The sequence below is a fragment of the Meriones unguiculatus genome, chromosome 18, assembly GCF_030254825.1.
Source record: "Meriones unguiculatus strain TT.TT164.6M chromosome 18, Bangor_MerUng_6.1, whole genome shotgun sequence".
Taxonomy (NCBI): domain Eukaryota; kingdom Metazoa; phylum Chordata; class Mammalia; order Rodentia; family Muridae; genus Meriones; species Meriones unguiculatus.
The window spans coordinates 6479677-6497396 of NC_083365.1; the positions used below are offsets into that span (position 1 = coordinate 6479677).

Sequence of the window (17720 nt, forward strand, 5' to 3'; positions counted from 1 at the left end):
GCTTTACGTGAAGATAAGGGTACGGAATGTGCCCTCTCTTGCTTGAGTCGGCTACAGATCAGCAGTTTTCAGATGGTAGCTTTCTCTACGCACATACCTCTCACAGAATACAAACCTCATTAAAGTTATTCAATTCAGCACTACACTAAAACCATATTATGTTACGGGTAAAGAGGCTGGTCCCACTTCTGTCTTTATGCTGGAGAGAAAGACTCATGGCTGTGGACTGCAGCACAGCACCATGCTAGAACCTGAGATCTGGAGCAAGCCTGGTGCCAGGGGCATAACATCGCCTGGTCTGACCTGGCAAGTTCAGCTCTTGGCTCCACATCTCCTCCAGATAAGGACAGTCCTCATAAATACTCGGACAGCTGAGTTATTGTGACATTAAATAATATGCACAACAGTTTGAATAGTGTTTGACACACATCTAAATGCTCAGCACTTAGTGTTTGAGGTTTCGGATCGCAGAATATCTGCATGCATACATATATATTAGTATATATTATGATTATAATAAGATGATATCCTGGCTCAGCTAAGTTTTCACTGTTGTGATAAAACACTTTGACCATAGGCAATCTGGGGAGGAAGGAATTTATTTCATCTTAACATTTCTAGGTAACAAACGATCCACCATACTGAGGAAAGTAAGGGGAGGAGCTCAAGCAGGACAGACAGGAGACAGGGGGTGACCCAGAGCCATGAAGGAGCACGGCTCCCTGGCCTGCTCCCTCAGTGTGCTCAGTGGGCTGGTCCCACAGCAACCATCAGTCAAGGAAATGCCTCTGCTTGCCCACAGGCATTTGGTGGGGGGCTTTTCTCAACTGATGATCCTTTTTCTAATATGATTCTAGTGTGTATCAATTTAAGACAAACTAGCTAGTACTTATGGAATAAGACATCTTAGGGAGGGGTACGTATGGAAACATGAAGTTCATTGGTGCTCTGTAATATTTTATTCACATACCCTGATGGTAATTTTCCACAGTATTTTCACTTCACCTCTAGGGTGACTATCACCTGTGACTCCAGGCAGTCAGGCACTCAGTCAGTCCCCTTTCTGTTTTATGCCTGTACAACACTGTAGAGCATTTCAGGTTTAACATTTTGGAAATTAAGCATGTTCAGTTTGGATTATTACTAGGGGTCAGTGCAATTTCTGAAAAGTATAATATTTTCAGCCTTGGGGACCATATGTGTTCTTTTCTGCATAGTTTTCATGCTTTGTTCAATGACAGATTTAAAAATAAAGTAGGTTCAGCTCTTCATTCACTGGTTGTAAGGGCTGTGCTCCCCAAACCCTAATTATGGTTAAATTACTTCCTCCAGATAGTAAAGCTCAGAGGTAATTGACTATCTAAAGTGAGGTGGCTTGCCCATGTTTGCATACTTGTGAGTTATCAATTATACAAATGTACACACACACACACACACACACACACACGCACGGTTTGTTCCCAATGGTAGTTTTTGCTAGCAGTAAAAACTGCCGCTCTATGGAGAAGCGATTTAAAGCTAGTGACATTTTTCCTTCCAGGAGCCAAAAGGAGGAATGCAAGTGTAACTTAACTGCTCTGCATCTCCTGCTGGTGGCATCTGACAGCCCAAAATCAGAGCAAAATGAGCTGCTGTGGAAGAGCCAACATTCTTCCCTCAACTAGTAAATTCCAGAAATACAATGGTGGGAGGGCATTAGCAATGAAAAGCATGTCCCTCAAGGAGAAGTGCCTCTGATGCTTACCGAAGAAATAAGAGCTAAAACACCAAGAAAGTTTACCTCAATAATCACAGGACTTAGTGACATTAAAGTCCAGGACCACAACTTTAAAGACAGCAAATGAAGGCACTGAATCTTCTAGTGATAAAATGTGACACTTTAAGCTCATAAGCAGCAGGATGCCAACTGGGAACAGGCTGCACTCGGGTTGCAGGCAGGGGTCCTGGAGGCAGGATGGGCTTCCTTTCTGGATGGTGCAAACGTTTTAGAACTAAATGGGTAGTGGTGGTTATACAACACGATGGTGTAATAAACAGCACTGAGTTTGTTCATTTGAAAACAGTTTTATATAAAGCAAATCTCACTGCCATTTTAAGAGATGACACAGGAGCTGGAAAATCCATTTTAAATGAATTCCGGTTTTGTTTGATTGTTTTCACTTGCACTTCCTCTGCAGAATGTGCTGCTAATGCCACCTTGAGCTCTCTAATAACATAAGATGTCCCTAAGCCAGTTGACTAGCCCAATAGTACCACAGACTGATTGACAGCCAAGAGTGGCAACTGTATGCTCATATTTAAGTGAGGGTTGGGGAGTGGACTCATGCCCCACAACTGATAACTGCAAGTGGAGTCAATATAATGTAGAGACTATGGGTACCTTCAGACAGCCCCCTGAGCTACAGCTCGTTGTGACTCCACTCTTGGATTATTTATGCAGAGACTCTATCTGAAACCCATGTCCTTTCTTTCACTCTGACAACCTGACAGCCAACTTCCTGAACCCACTGGATGTCACTGAGGGCCTGGTCTCGCACCGATTGGAAAGCTCCTTCTGTGGACACTGTTTGCTTCATTAGTGGTGCTCTGCACTAAACAGTTTTCATTGCTTTTGTCTGTGTTTTCAAATATGCTGTTTTTGCTTGATTTCTCTTACTCTTTCTATAGGTGTGCATCATTATAAACCATTTTGATTTCATTTTGCTGTCCTTTGATTAGGTGATGAAATGGTTGCTTCTCTCGTAGAAACTATAGTCAGTGAGGTTAAATGCTAGCAGGTACGGAGAAAACTACTTCACCTTTATTGATTCTGGACCACCTCTTGTATCTAGTGTCAACCAGGGACAAATCTGGGCTCAACATGCTGACGCAGCACGATTCTTCCTCCATGTACACAGCTCCTGTGAGGTGGAGAACCAGTGAGCTTTCCACGGTCTCCCCCAGTGCCTCTCACATCTTACTGTACACAGGAAGTCCCTAAGCATCTTGGCACAATGGAGGCTTTGTCTCAACAACTTAGGATTGGCTCCTAAGAGACATGACGTCCTGGGCCCTGACCATACTTTGACCCCCATGGTCTCCCCAGACACCAGCATCCTGAGAAGGTAAACGCGTCCGTGGGAATCTTCAGTGAGCACCAGTTATGACCTTTCAGCACCTCCACAGACTTCAGGATGCAGCTTGGCATGGCATTCAAGCTAGCTACAGTCTAAGCCAAACGGAGAAATGCAAAATGCTCACCTGTCTTCTCACTGCACCTAACCCTTTGGCATGAAAATGCCAACTGTCAGTTTGGACACACGAAACACATGCCTGTGCACTCGCGTGTGTGTGCGCGCGCGCGCGCACACACACACACACACAAACACACACAGATATACACACCCCGCCACAGATGCATACATACACCCTCCCCAATACAGATACATAATACATCCTCCATACATATCCTCACTCTCTCTTCCTGCCCCAACAGAGACACACACAGAGATACATGCCAGCCCACGTCTGCTTTCCTCTTTGGGTACCCAGGTACCTATGTGCAGGCACCGGGCTAGACTGGAGAGATGAAGCTTGTCTCGGGGTAGGTGTGAACAGGAGAAATAGCGCTGGGAGACAGTTTTCAGTGAAACAGCTGTCTTTATTTGGAGGGAGCAAGAGCTTTGGGTGTGGCTAGGGGTTTTGGGGGTAAATGCACATCATTGGCTGGAGCTGAGGTGCTGGGAATGCTTCATTTGCATGAAGAGGAATTCTGGGTGCTTGCTCAACATGTCCTTATAAGGAAGCTTAACCTGAAACCTGGCCATCGGCCAGTGACCACCTCAAGGGCAGCAGAGGTGGGGGTTGCAAGGCAGCGTGCACTAGGACATGCGGGCCCAGAGCAGGAAGGAAGCATCCCACCCCTGCCAGTCGCAGGGTGGTAATTTCAGGGTTTGGCTCCGGACCTGCTCCCTGAGTTGCAAGGCTTTCCTGGCCCCACAGATACGCACATGCTGGCGCGCACACACCCTCTATGTCTGCTGTGTTTGAGCCTTACTATGAGGCAGCGTGGTAAAGAGACTTCGTGAATACTGAGGGGTAGGAAGAGATTCAGATTCATCTGTGGGCTGCTAAAGGCAGCAGGCACAACTCATTCTCTCAGCTCTCCTTCCTGTGGCATGTGAACGATAGTGATGGCGTGAATTCACGCTTAAGTTTTCAGACCCCAGTGTGCAACACAGTTCCAGCAGGCAAATCCACCACTAGAACATGGGTTTCAGATTCAGAAGGGCTGACATGGGGCCTGAGCAGGTCTCTGAGGCTCTGAGGGGGCTGCCAGGGCTCTGGTAGCCACTAGTCAACACAGAAACACAGTTGAAACCACAAGAGGCAGCATTGCAATGCTTAGGGTACAGCTCAGTGGTAGAACATTTGCCTAGAATATACAAGACCCTGGCCTTGGCCTGTAGTACAGGAAAAAACTCACCACACCCAAACTAACAAAAACTTCTATAAGAAAGGGGATTCCAACATGGGATGCTTTGAGAGCAAGCTAGGGCAGCTCAGAGTCACAGGAGACTGGGTTACCCCGGGCGCCATTTCCTGTTCTGCCTTGAATTCATATGCTGGCTGGTCGAGCACGGAGTGCCGTTTGTCTACCTGTATGCTATAGACATTTTTACACCAGGAAGCATTTAAAATCGGTGACTTGGGGGGTTTTAATCTACCTGTAGAGTGGCCCAGTGGGTCTCAAACAGCAACTGCCAGATGACCAGGAAGCCTGTTAAAGCTCTCCTAGACTCCACATCTACATTTCTGGTTATCAGGAAGAGACTGGCATTTCTCAGCCCCTGGCTGGGGCTGAGTCTGGAGCCTGCTTCCCTGGAGTTCCTCGGTGCTTGAGCACAGGAACTAGACGGAGGTCTCCGAGGCTGAGCAGGATGTTAGCAGAGCCAACAGAAGGAAGTCAGCTGAAACTCTACTTTTGTTTTCCCAGTAAAACAAAGAGTAAATCCCTTCTCCAGAAACCTCTGTATTGTCTTCTAGTCAACATAATTCAAGTTCAATCGAAGTAATTTTAACATTCAACGCAGTTTCTTAAAATGATACTTTATTGCCTTCAACAAATTACATGCCCTACTATCATTTTTTTACTCCAAAAAGAACACATACTATTTTTCATAATTTAATTTCTACAGTAGTTAGTCAAGTGCTTATTTGGTGACTTAGTCACAAACCATAATTTATGAAGTTCGCCAAATATTTACAACCTGAAGAAAGTATAATGAGCGGGATGGAAATTGTCTAAACTCAGTTCCAATCTGTGCATTTTGAACCTCACAATAACAGCTTATTTTTGTAATCAAAGGAAAATTTGAGTCTCTATAAAATGACAGATTTATTTGTGGAAATGTTGAATGAGGGCTGTGCTGGAGTCTGGTGCACAGAGCAGTAACTGGGGTTTCAGCTGGTGCAGCGCCAGCTGTAACTTAATGAAAGACATCTGAACTCCTGTTCGCTGGAGACGGAAGCCCTTCTGAGCTAGCTGCATTCTGAGAAAGAAAGGGGAAAATGAGGAAACCAGAGCTCTTCTTCTAACCAAATAAGTTGCTGCAAGCTTGCTATTAAATAATTTGCATAGCTTACGATAAAATAATACACAAAGAGATGAAGATGGTTCGGAGGGAAATGGAGAGCTTTATTACAGTTTATTGGAAAATGGGCCAAAGCTTTCAGCATGAGCTTGCTTTTCTTTTCAAGTGTTTCTCGCTACATGACAGAAGAAGACACACCTATTACCCAGCAGCATGCTGGGTTTGGGGTAGCAATTTGTTAGCAATTCTTTTTTAACAGAGGGCTCTTCATGGGAGGAAATGAAAGATAAATTTTCTAACTGGAAGGGCAGGAAGGATTTAGGTAAGCAGAATATAAGATCCAGATTGGGGAGAGGCCAAGACAACACGGTCAAAACCTCCAGTCTTGTCATGGATTCTTAGTGGCAGCAATCTCATTACATCCTGAAAAATGACTCTAAAAATAACACCGTGGGATTATAGATCATTCTGTTCCCCTTGGACAGCCATCAAATCACATTTTCTCAGTGTGCTTGTCAAATACCATTTCCTAGTTCTTCCCAAGCTAATCTGTAAAAAGCAAAGTGTAAGCCACTGAGTGATATAGACACCCCACTTCTATGCCTCATTTCACTTTCAATGGTGATAGTGGCTCATGCCTGAAAATATTAAGTGAAATTTGATGAAGCAAACTACTTATAAGTTATAACCTGCAAATCCTCTGGTAGCAGAATCAAATCCCATGTCCCATTCTATCCCATTGGGATCTGAGTCATCCCTTTTAACAGTGGGTCCACATTGCATGTAGCACCCTCTCGTTAGGCACTCATGGCTGCCTCACTGTCAGATGAGCTCAAGAACTCCTATTTTACTTAATAATGTCCTTAAGCATAAATGATGAGAATTTTATCACAATATATTGTTAACAGTTTTCTACAGTTATTATTATATAGTGTTACTTCCTTTACAAATTAAACTTTATCAGATGTATTTACAGGGGAAGAAAAGGAGTGCATTTAGAGCTTGGTACCATTTGTTGTTTCAGGCATTCATTGTGAGATCTCAGAACATAGTTTTCAAAAATTGGGGCAAGACTATTATACATCTTAACCACTTGGGTTAGAATTTATTGGTGTGTTCAGCATAGCTGTCAGGAAACATGTGTTTACTGAGCACTGTTCTGGAAAGCAGGATGATGACTGAGGAAGGGCGGAAGTGTGGTGAGAAGGCACAGCTGTACTAGGTAACAGTTCAACAGGGACTGGAAGAGAACCAGGAACAGGAAAAAAAACAAAAAAACAAAAAAACCAGAAAACAAACAAAAACATGAAGGCTTCCTATAAAACAGAGAAAAGAGCAAATGGCCAGCCAGTCCCTGCAGGTTCATGGAAACATGGTGGAGGAAGCAGGAGGTGAAAGCAGGTGGGGAGACTTAAAGGCCTTAGATGTTTCCAGGTGGTAAAAGCCTCCCCTCTCTCATCTGAAAGAGCTTATCTTCAGCTGCCCTGGACCACAAGGGGCAAGGTCTTCTTTTGGTGAAGACGCCAAAAGAAAAAAAAAAAAGATACTTGGAGAAGAGGAGAGAGAAACAGCTTTGGCCAGCACCACAAAGCAGAACAGTGGCAGTAAGAAGCAACTGTCCTCTGGGTATACTGAGGAGATGGAAGCAGTAACATAAGAGATGATTTTGTGATGTGAGGGGAAGGTGTGGGTGGTTTGGGCAGAGCTGCTGAGAGGAGGATCACTGTAGACAGAGCAGGAATTCCAGGTGAAAATTTGGCTGTGGACTTGTTTAGGATATCAAGTAAGGGAAGAGAAGGGTAGAACAGTGTGCACCTTCTCAGTAAGCGTGAGTGGTGAGGCTCGTTTGTTTACTCAGCCCTGAGAGCAGCTGAAGACAGCTGAGCTTCCAGGATGTCTTTTCTAGCAGGCTCATCTCTGGGGGAAAAATACAATCAATCACGTTTTCACAGCCAAACGATGAGAAAATACTTTATAAGGATTTGAAACCTGAACTTGAGGAATCTGAATCATCTGGATGGATGTTGCTGACTCACTAAACAGCCACGTAAAGTAAGAAGAAAAAATATCAGGGACTCACTTTCAAAATAATATGAAGGAGGACCTGTTCAGCATCAGAAATTTTCTTGAGTTAAAGTTGGTCCTTCTGGAGTCTGGATTAAGATAAAGTTGGCTTCAGCTAAATGTTTGGAGAAGTGAATTCTTCAGAGCAGTCAGACTGTATGTAGGATAATAGTCAGGACTTTTGAGGAAACTCAAGCATTTCAATGTCCCCTCATTATCAAAGGCAATGCCAGAAATTCTCTGCACGTATCCCTCTTTGGTTAGAGAAAGAAATGCTGAATGTTCATAAGACAACCAGAGACTGCAGACACCCACACTGAACTCAGTTTCAAGGCCACTTGCTGATCTATAAATCCTTTTGCCCAAACCTTGAAGTCTCACAATGAAACATTTATATTAATTTCCCAAACTGTTTATATCAGTTATAATAAAATGTTACATACACAAGTGAAATATTCTAGTGAAAAGACATGTTGTTATTAGAATTGAATACTCTAGGAATGTTTTTTTTAAGGTAAGTTGTTTTTTTTCTTTTTCCCTTCCAAGTTTTATGTGCACAGATAAGCAATAGATTAGGGGAAGAAGTCACAGAACTATGGGATCTGGGCTCAACTGAAGCCTGCTCCGTGCATATCCTTAATGTCTGGATTATGACAAAAGTCCACATAACGTCCCATCAACAGACCCCAGGTCTGCAGCTCTAACTCTGAAAGAATGGCCAACAACTAAAGACTACCTACTTGGTTACAGCGAAGTCTTTCAAGAACGGTGCGTATTAATCAAAAGCCAGTTCTTTGCTGCTCCTGGCTTTGCAATGAGTTCCCCAGGGACATCTTTCCTATGGGCTAAGTGGATCACCAGCACATCCTGTGACCCCAGAATCCAAGGATTGTGGGCGACACTCACATGTGAGAGGCAGCACTGAGTTACACACCTTTCCAGGCATTCTACTCCGTGTTTCTCATTGACCTGATTTGATTCATGAATTCTTCCACCTTTTTGCCCTAACCCAATCACACTCACATTTCATATAAATCCTCTCACTTGATTGCTTACATAACCTGTTAAGGGTGCATCTGTCCACAATTAGGAATTAAAGGGTAATGTAGAAAATACTGTCAATACTAAGAATAGTAAAGGTCCTGATTCTGACTAATCTAGGAAAATTTGAGTCTCTATAAAATGACAGGTTTATTTGTGGAAATGTTGAATGAGGGCTGTGCTGGAGTCTGGTGCACAGTGCAGTAACTGGGGTTTCGGTTGGCTGTGCAGCGCCAAAGTAACTTAATGAGTGTTTTAAGTCTCGATATTAGGACATGGGCATCATTATCCATCTACATGCATATTCACTGAGAGAAATTCAGGGAAAAATTATTACACATAGTTAGGAAAAGTGTGGTATTTAATGCTGTCATCAAGCACCAATCAATCCGAGGGACATGATGTAACAGACTATCTACTCTGAACATTGAAATTTATTATTTGGTATATTATAGCATTAGTGAAATATAAATTTCTAAGTAACAGTTCTGGGAAGCCAAAATATTTTCCTCTAAAAACAGTAGAATTAAATATCTGTGAATTTGAACTGAAAATCAGGGCAGCAGAACATGTTTTGTTATTTTAAAATTAAAAAAAAAAACCACTACTAAAAGAAAAATAGTTGAATTTTATCTTTGAGGATGTACTATCCACCTTATCACATTACACTGCATATAGCCTATTCATTTATATATATTCCAGAAGGAGATATGCAATAGGCCAAGACTGACAGCATTCCAATTATAGGAAACAAACCCCTGAGACTTGCTGATATGAGCCATCTTCCAGGACCATATCTGCTTGGGGCATAAGGTGATAGAGCCAACATCAAGGTCAGAATGAAGATAGCCTAAGTTCAAGGATGGGCTTTGGTCTATCCTCCCATGTCTTTGGTTTATCCTTTTTGGAGTTCCACAGTTAATCTGTCATGTCTAATTTTTCCCTTCCTGAGCTCCCCTCCTAGCCTACATACTGACTTTGGGATCATAACAGCTAACAGGAGGATGCAGTGCTTAGGCATTTCAAAGCACTAACTCCCAGAACTCTCACCATCCTACAGCAGATATATAATTCCCATTTTACAGAAGAGAAAATGAATGAGATGCAGAAGAGTAAATACTGTTCCTAGTCAGGTGAGAAGGAAAAGCAAAGATTTCTGCTCAGGTAATCAGAACCCAAGTGTAGACTGTTAGGCTCAGAAGGAGTCACAGTGTTTCTTCTAACAGGAATTGACAGTACCAGGTGACAAAAGCCAGATACACAAGTTTACAAAACTGAAATTTTGCAAAATTCTAAGTAGCCAGACATCTGTATCTGATTAGCAAGTCATTCTCCTCATAGTTAGCTGGAATGCATCTCCCAGAATTGGTGTTGCTATGGCAAACTGCGATGAGAGGGGCCTTTGCTGCGAATATGCAAACCTGTACTATGAGGTGTGGCAACGCGGTTTGTCGGTTTGTCTAGATCAAGGTCAATATTCCATTCAAATTAGATTCCCATCTGAGCAGAGCAACAAAAACTCGAGAGGTCTGCAAAAGCTGTCCTCCAAAACCGAGATGGCATGGAACAATAGCACAAAACCTACACCGCCACTGCCACAAGGACAGAGCTGAAGACTGTTCTGCAACTTGGAGGGCCCAAGCCTGGTTCCAGAGGCACAAAGCAGGAGCCTCTCAAACTTTAGCAGAGACTTGAGTCACCTGGAAGTTCTTGTTACAAATACAGATTCTGGATCAGTACATCTTGGTTGCCCTGGGACTAGTATGTAGATGAGTACTCAGGTGAGGCCAGTGCTTCCAGAATCCTGTGGTCTCAGAGTGAGCAAAACTCAATTCTGCCACTTGTTATTGTGAGAGGCCATGCCTGTGTTAGTCCTCTGTTTCCCCAACTGATCTGACTGGTGCATTTTCTTCTAACTCCAAAATTCAGCATCTCTGCTGACGCCTTTCTCACTAAACCTACACTGGGTTTCTACTTGTGAGATTAATGGAAAATGAAATACTTCCCCTTGTCCCAAACCCAGATCCCGAAAATGGATGAGTAAAGGCTTGGACTCTTCCATAGAGATTACATATGTGCCTTAGCTAGGATTTTCATTGTGTGAAAGGACAACATTTAACTGGGACTGGCTTACAGTTAGAAATTTGGTCCATTATCATCATGGTGGGAAGTAAAGGAGCCTCCAGACAGAGTTGGTGCTGGAGGAGCTTAGAGTTCTACAGCTTGATCTGAAGGCAACCAGGAGGAAGGAGACTTGTCTTCTGGCAGTCAGGAGGGGACTGGAATTCCACACTGGGCCCCTCCCCACCATGACACACTTCCTCCAACAAGGCCACACCTCCTAATAGTGCCAGTCCCCATAGGTCAAGCGTGCAAACGTGTGAGTCTGTGGGGTGGGGGTCAAACCTATTCAAACCACCACAATATGTTTGGAAGTGAAGTTGGAAAGATTTAAGTTTGAAGCTTCTTTGACCAAAATCTCTCAGAGACTACCTTGCTAGGGCAATAGTTTCCTGGGCATCATAATACAGTATGGGTCCTAACCCAGTACCTTAACAGCTTACTGAGGAAAAGAGTCTGAGCTTTTTAAGCAGCTGGGCTCACACTGTTCAGTATGGTAGCAACTGTTGCCACAGACGCCTTGTATTTTTAATGTGATGGGTCTGATACGAAAATACACACTAGACCTCAAACACCATTAACAAAAAAACGTGAACTATGTCACTAGTAAATTTTATGCTTACATCATAGTAAAACAGCAATTTTTGGAATATGTCGGTTAAATACCGTATTTTATAAAAGTAGTCATACCCATGTTGGTCTCTGGCACTGAGGCTAGAACACAGGATATCAACATGCTAGGCATACTCTCTACTACTGAGCTGTTCATTATTTTTTAAAAATTGTTCTTAATTTTTTTATACTAGAGCCTTATCCATTCCATGCATGCTCTCTACTGCACAGATATGCTGAAACCACATATGTGGTTTACCTTCTGTTTCTGGTGGGCAGTATTGACCAAGACATTTGCTACTCAAACTTGGTTCTTGGGGCTTAATGGAAAAGGCGCTTCCTGTCTCCCACCTCAGATGTACTGATCACAGGGACGCCTGAACACGTTCAAGTCATGGAAGGCCCAGGCTAGCTTTGCGACAGCATATATACCAGGTACTCAGGGCTGAGCGACATGAGTGAGTGATAGGTGACAAAGGGATTGTGTTTGCAAAATTTTCTACACAAAGATGCTAACAGAGGATCAAAGATTTAAGTGAGCATACAATTCTAAATGTCATATTTAAAATTATGTTAAACATTAAAAACTGCACACACACACACACACTTACTGAGGAGGGAGGCCCCTGGGATGTTTACCTTTGTTACTTGCACACACACACACACACACACACACACACACACACACTTATTGAGGAGGGAGTCCTCTGGGATGTTTACCTTTGTTACTTCTGGGCTTTCAGCCACCATGTAGGTAAAGCCGATGTTCACCAGATCCGTGCCGCTGCAGACACACAATATCCGCCCTTCCAGATCATTTTCAGATTTTCCAACAGCTTCGAGGGCAGCCAGGATTTTGGGATCCTGTAGAGGTATAAAAATAGGGAAAAATATGTTAGATTACAGAGTGTGGAGAAAATGTGGTGAAAAGAAACCACAATTGGTATAAAAATAAAGGAAACGGTCCCTACCCACATTTAAAATCCCAGTAAACTAGCATTATCACAGAACCTGGAGAGCTGAAGTGTCCAACATTACAGAGCAGAAACCCCTTCAGAGGGGCGGTATCGCTTATTTTTTTTTAACTTTAGAAAACTTGGCTCAAGAGTCTTTGTGTAGATTTTTAAAAATAAACCTTATTCATTTGTTTTAACTGCACGGATGCCTGTTTTTGTGTGCGTGTGGGGCTCAGGTGGCTGAAAGCCATCACGTGGGTGCTGGGACTTGAACCAGGGTCCCAGTTCAGAACAGCCAGTGCTCTGAACTGCTGACTGGATTTTTGATTGTCACCCCTGGGGAAGTTCAGGAAAGACCGTGACTGGCGTATGTTTGTGTCCACGACTATCTGAAGGGCCTCTCTCTCATCATAGAACATACCAAGAATAAGTACAACATCACCACAGCCACCACCATAGCTATTCTATGAAATAAAGTTAAGAATTTCAAGTAGCTTGGATACAAAGACCAAGCATTTTCCCTTCTGCAACCTGTGACTCCTCACGTGGAAGAAAAGCTGTGAACGTTTACCCTAATTCCTACATAAAATACCTTAGGTGACTGTTTTCCAGAGGAAACCCCAACCTGTAGTTACACAGGAAACTTAGCTAACAGAAAAGAGCACAGCTGAATAAATAAATAAGTAAATAAATAAATAAGGAGGAAGAGAAATTTGTTTTGGATATCTGAAAACACACAGAACAATCACACTGTCCTGAGTGCACAGATGAAGAAATATGGAGTGCCTCAGCCACGTAAACCTCTACATTCATCAGTCACACACGGAAAGAAATCACTGATACCAAGGAAATGAGCAGAGTTTTAAAAATTAACTTCTAGATGAAGGGATTTGTCTTTCTGTTACTGACATCATGCAGGGGTTTTAGGGTTACAACAATTCTAATATAACTGAAAATAATATAATCCAAGTCACCTAAGGATTATAGATGAAATGTCTGTGTGCCTATTCTTAAATCCAAGCTGATGACTTTAGGGCCATAAAAAATTCCTGGGAACTATTTTCCAAGTGTTGTAAATCTGTGTTTAAAAGAACAGCAGGGCCAGCAAGATGGCGGAGAACGTAAAAGCACTTGCAGTGCAAGCTTGATTACCCGAGTTTGATTCCCAGAACCCATGTAAAGGACATGTGGTGTATGCACACTCATGTCACCCCAACAAGCACGTACACACAGCATAATTAAACAAACAGAACAACCCCCAAACCACCACTTACCTTTGGTGTGGCTGCCAGCCGGATACTGTTGATGAGGGAACATTCTAGCACTTGTCCTTCCTGAAGAGAGAGCAGACGGCCAGAAATGAACTTAAATTCTGCCAGCCTCATGGCACAGAGTATTAACAAACATTGCTAAGATCAAATCAATGCTGTTAAGAGGAGTGGCAAAATGATGCAACCAAATAACAGTAATGATTTCTATTGATCAGAAAGAAAAGACTCAAACTTATCATTTTATATATATATTCATATATATGAAAACACCTATGAATGATTAATATTTTCAAAATGTTACTGCATTCATATGTATAATAATACCTGCATATCATTAAATATGTACATATACAAAACATTAAATAGGAATTAAATTAAATAGGAATAATGCCAATGTTTCTACAGTTCTACCTTTCTTGCTTTGGGTGCCAGTGTTCTTAATGTGAGCACCGCGCTACACATCTGATTATGCCACAGGGTCTGACGAGTTGAACTCGCATTTAATGTACCTTTTAATTTCAGCTTGAAGGTTATTTTCTAGAAATATTGCTAACTCTCGAGATTACATCACACCTGCTTTATCTAAGCTTTGATAACAATGTAAACTTCTCTTTCACAATGCTCAGTGACCTGTAGTTCTTTTAAAAATGCCCAACTTTACTCCCCCATTTTAACCTCCAAGAGTTAAACTGCATGCCATCTTTAATTCCCTCCATGTCCTCAATGCCGGGGACAGGACAGTAAGTAGTGAAGACTCTCAAAGGAATGAGTAAGCACAGCGTCCACGACCTCAGGAGGCACTCGGTCTACCTGTCCAGAAAGGAACTTTCACCTAGAAAGTGAGTAGCACAAGCTGTTGCTCTTACCTTGCCTTCACTCTTCCAGGTGAGGAAGAAGCCAAATTCATCCACTTTGAAGACGCAGTTGGGCTCAAACACAAAAGATTCCTGTTAAAAAGAACATTTTTTAATTCAATAAAAATGCAAATATGTTTGAGTGTCCAAAAACAGGACAACCAAGCAGCCACCCCTTGTATTTGGATTCTACCAACTCCATTTCTGATGATACTGTTGAGCTCCTGAAGGACAATCAGGTGCAGCTGTTTGCTCTCCAAGCTGGACACACTACTGCCTGCAATGGATCTAATGCCGGCCTCAGTGATGTGTCACCTCAGAGCCCTCCAGGGCTTCTGAGGCACACTGCGCTGAGTACTACTGTCGTGGACTCTGACTCCAGGGACTCAAAGACAGCCACAGAATCAAAGCTTCACTTGAGAAGGATGTTCTCCAAACTCATGCACCATAGCAGATATGCCCGGGGCCCAAGGGATTCCTGGTCTGTTGCAAATAGGAATACCAGACAAATTCTGTCAGTGAGAGAAAAAGAGTATTCAGGAAATGAATGCAGATGTTCTATGCCCAGTGTCTGCATGATACCAAGACATGGTTCTGTGCTTCAACAAACCTGGGCATTCTTCACATGATCTATAGAAGATGTCTTCCCAGCTCATCAGAATGCCAACAATTAGGAACCCTTCCTTTCCACTTAGATAAAGGCATCACTAAATAAATAGCAATTGCAGGATTAATATTTTGAGAAAGGCACTTCAGGTGCTTAATTTCATACATCCACATTTATCTTTCTAAATCCCGGAAAGACAGCAACATCCAAGGCAAATCCAATATCAAGAGATGGCTACTATAACGAGGCAGAGGTAAGGGCCTACCAGCCCTGAATGAAGCTAGGCTTCAATTTGTTTAGGCACTTATCTGGCAGAGAATCACCGTATATATCCAACTCCATCCCAGGTACTGGGAACTGGAGACAGAACAATGAATAAGACAGGGGCAAGGTGAGGTAAGACCCCTTGCCTTTGGGGAAAAGAATCCAATTGCAGCATTGTCTACTTACTCCTCTCCTAATACACCGTTTCTTTCTCATAATTCTACCTAATGAAGTATTTATGCAAGATACACAGTGCAGGGTCAAAACTCACTAAGTTAGGGTATATAGTATTGTAACCACGGTAGCCAATTATGAAGAAGTATTTGGCAGTATGTGTGTGATTTGACCTGAGTGGTTAACAATTCCTTTCTTCTTAAAACACCCTCCCTCTCCATACCCTGACCATGTCCCATTTCTCTAATGTCATTTCCTACCTTTTCCTTATACACCCAAAACTGATACATTCTTTGTGACTTGATTCATGGGCTTCTCATTTCTACCATGTTCCTAGGTTTCCATAAATTGCATGGCTTCAAAACCAACCATGGGCTGCCTCCCATGCTTAAAACAGCAGCCCAACCACCTGTGAGATCCAAATCAGACATTCAACTCCCCAACTGCCATTCTCTCTTGGATGTTTCAAAACTAACATGTCCAGATCTGACTTCTTGGCTCCCTCCCTCCTCTCTGTGCTACTGTACCATTACAAACTGTCCTTACTTTAGGAATGTCACCTGTGTATCTGGCTTTTCATCCTACCAAGACACTCACAGAGACTGAGGGTTATCTTTGCCTTTTCCACCTTTTTTCTCCTCATGTTCATTAATAAGTCTATTTTCATAGTACTTGAATGTTATGCCCATGTAACTCCATCTCTACCATCATGACCTTGGTCCAAACATTTGTCACTGTTCCTATGGATTCTCCCCACTTCTGCTCTCTTCATCCCTCAGCAGCCAGATTGATTTTTTAACTTTTTAAAAATTTTTATAATTGCTGTTTTTACCTTGGGCAGGGCAGGCATTTCACCCACGCTGTCTTAATAACCTCACTATCCACCTGCCAGCCCCCATCCAAAGCCATCCACCTTAACCTTCCTTCTCTGGGCTGTATTCCATCCATAATCTTATAAATACTTGCTTATAGTTTTCATCTTGGTGTTTTCTCCATCCATGCCACTCTCAGAGTACTTCCTCCTGGCCTACAATGGTTTCTTCTCCACCTAACCCATCCTGGCACCCTCCTTCCTCCAGGCTGTCTGTCTGTTTCCTGTGATTCTTCTGAACCTAAATCCTGGGGAACCTTAGACACGCTTACCCCATTCTGTCTTGCCCAGGTTTTAGGCCTTTTAATCAACCAGTTAGGAATACACTGGTATAAATTTTGGTATATTGATACAAATTCAAGGTTACTTCTTTTTTTAATTAAATTTTTATTTTTTTTACATTAATTACATTTTATTCTCTTTGTATCCCAGCTGTAACCCTCTCCCTTATTCCCTCCCAAACCCACCCTCCCTCCATTATCTCCTCCCATGCCTCTCTCCAAGTCCATTGATAGATAAGTGGATACTAGACCTATAATATAGGATAAACACACTAAAATCTGTACACATAAAGAAGCTAAACAAGAATGAGGATCCTGGGTAAGATGATCAATCCTCACTTAGAAAGACAAACGGGATGGACATCAGAAGAGAAAACAAGAAATAGGACAGGAGCCTACAACAGAGGGCCTCTGAAAGACTCTACCCAGCAGAGTATCAAAGAAGATGCTGAGACTCATAACCAAACTTTGGGCAGAGTGCAGGGAATCATCCGAAAGAAGGGGGAGTTAGTAAGACCTGGAGAGGACAGGAGCTCCACAAGGAGAGCAACAGAACCAAAAAATCTGGGCCCAGGGGTGTTTTCTGTGACTGGTACTCAAGGTTACTTCTAACACTTTTAAACTGGTATTACAAGCTGTTTAAGATAATTAAGTAATACAAGTTAACCGTTACTTAATCATCACCATGGTCATGTCAGATACCAGTCTAATTTATCACAGGAATCTATATCCTAGATTTAACAAATAGCTATGCTTCTATAGATAGGTAGATTATATAAAGGTAAATAGATAAGTCTTCCAAATCCTCATAAAACTACAGAATATGGCACTTAAAATGTTTTCATTATTTTAAAGATTCTTTGACAACACAACATGTCATCTCCTGGCAGCACCTCAAAGAAGAGCATCAAAGAACCTCCATATGAAGGTGGCTTCAAGTGTGGCAAACCAGCCATCTGGACAAAAAAAAAAAAAAAAAAAAAAAAAAAAAGCCCTCATTTCTATGACAGACAGAATTTTTCCTAACATCG

At 42.4% G+C, this 17720-nt stretch overlaps 1 protein-coding gene across 9 annotated transcripts in view; it reads right to left on the minus strand.

Moving 5' to 3' along the window:
• LOC110563159 (1-phosphatidylinositol 4,5-bisphosphate phosphodiesterase beta-4) overlaps positions 1-17720 on the minus strand; it is a 368349-nt gene that overhangs the window by 95623 nt on the left and 255006 nt on the right. For all 9 annotated transcript variants that reach the window (XM_060371836.1, XM_060371832.1, XM_060371834.1 and 6 more), the window contains exons 5-7: positions 14505-14585; positions 13642-13701; positions 12132-12275 (exon numbers count right to left, since the gene is read on the minus strand). In XM_060371836.1, the coding sequence (XP_060227819.1) occupies positions 12132-12275; positions 13642-13701; positions 14505-14585 (285 nt within the window). The remainder of the gene's footprint in view (positions 1-12131; positions 12276-13641; positions 13702-14504; positions 14586-17720) is intronic.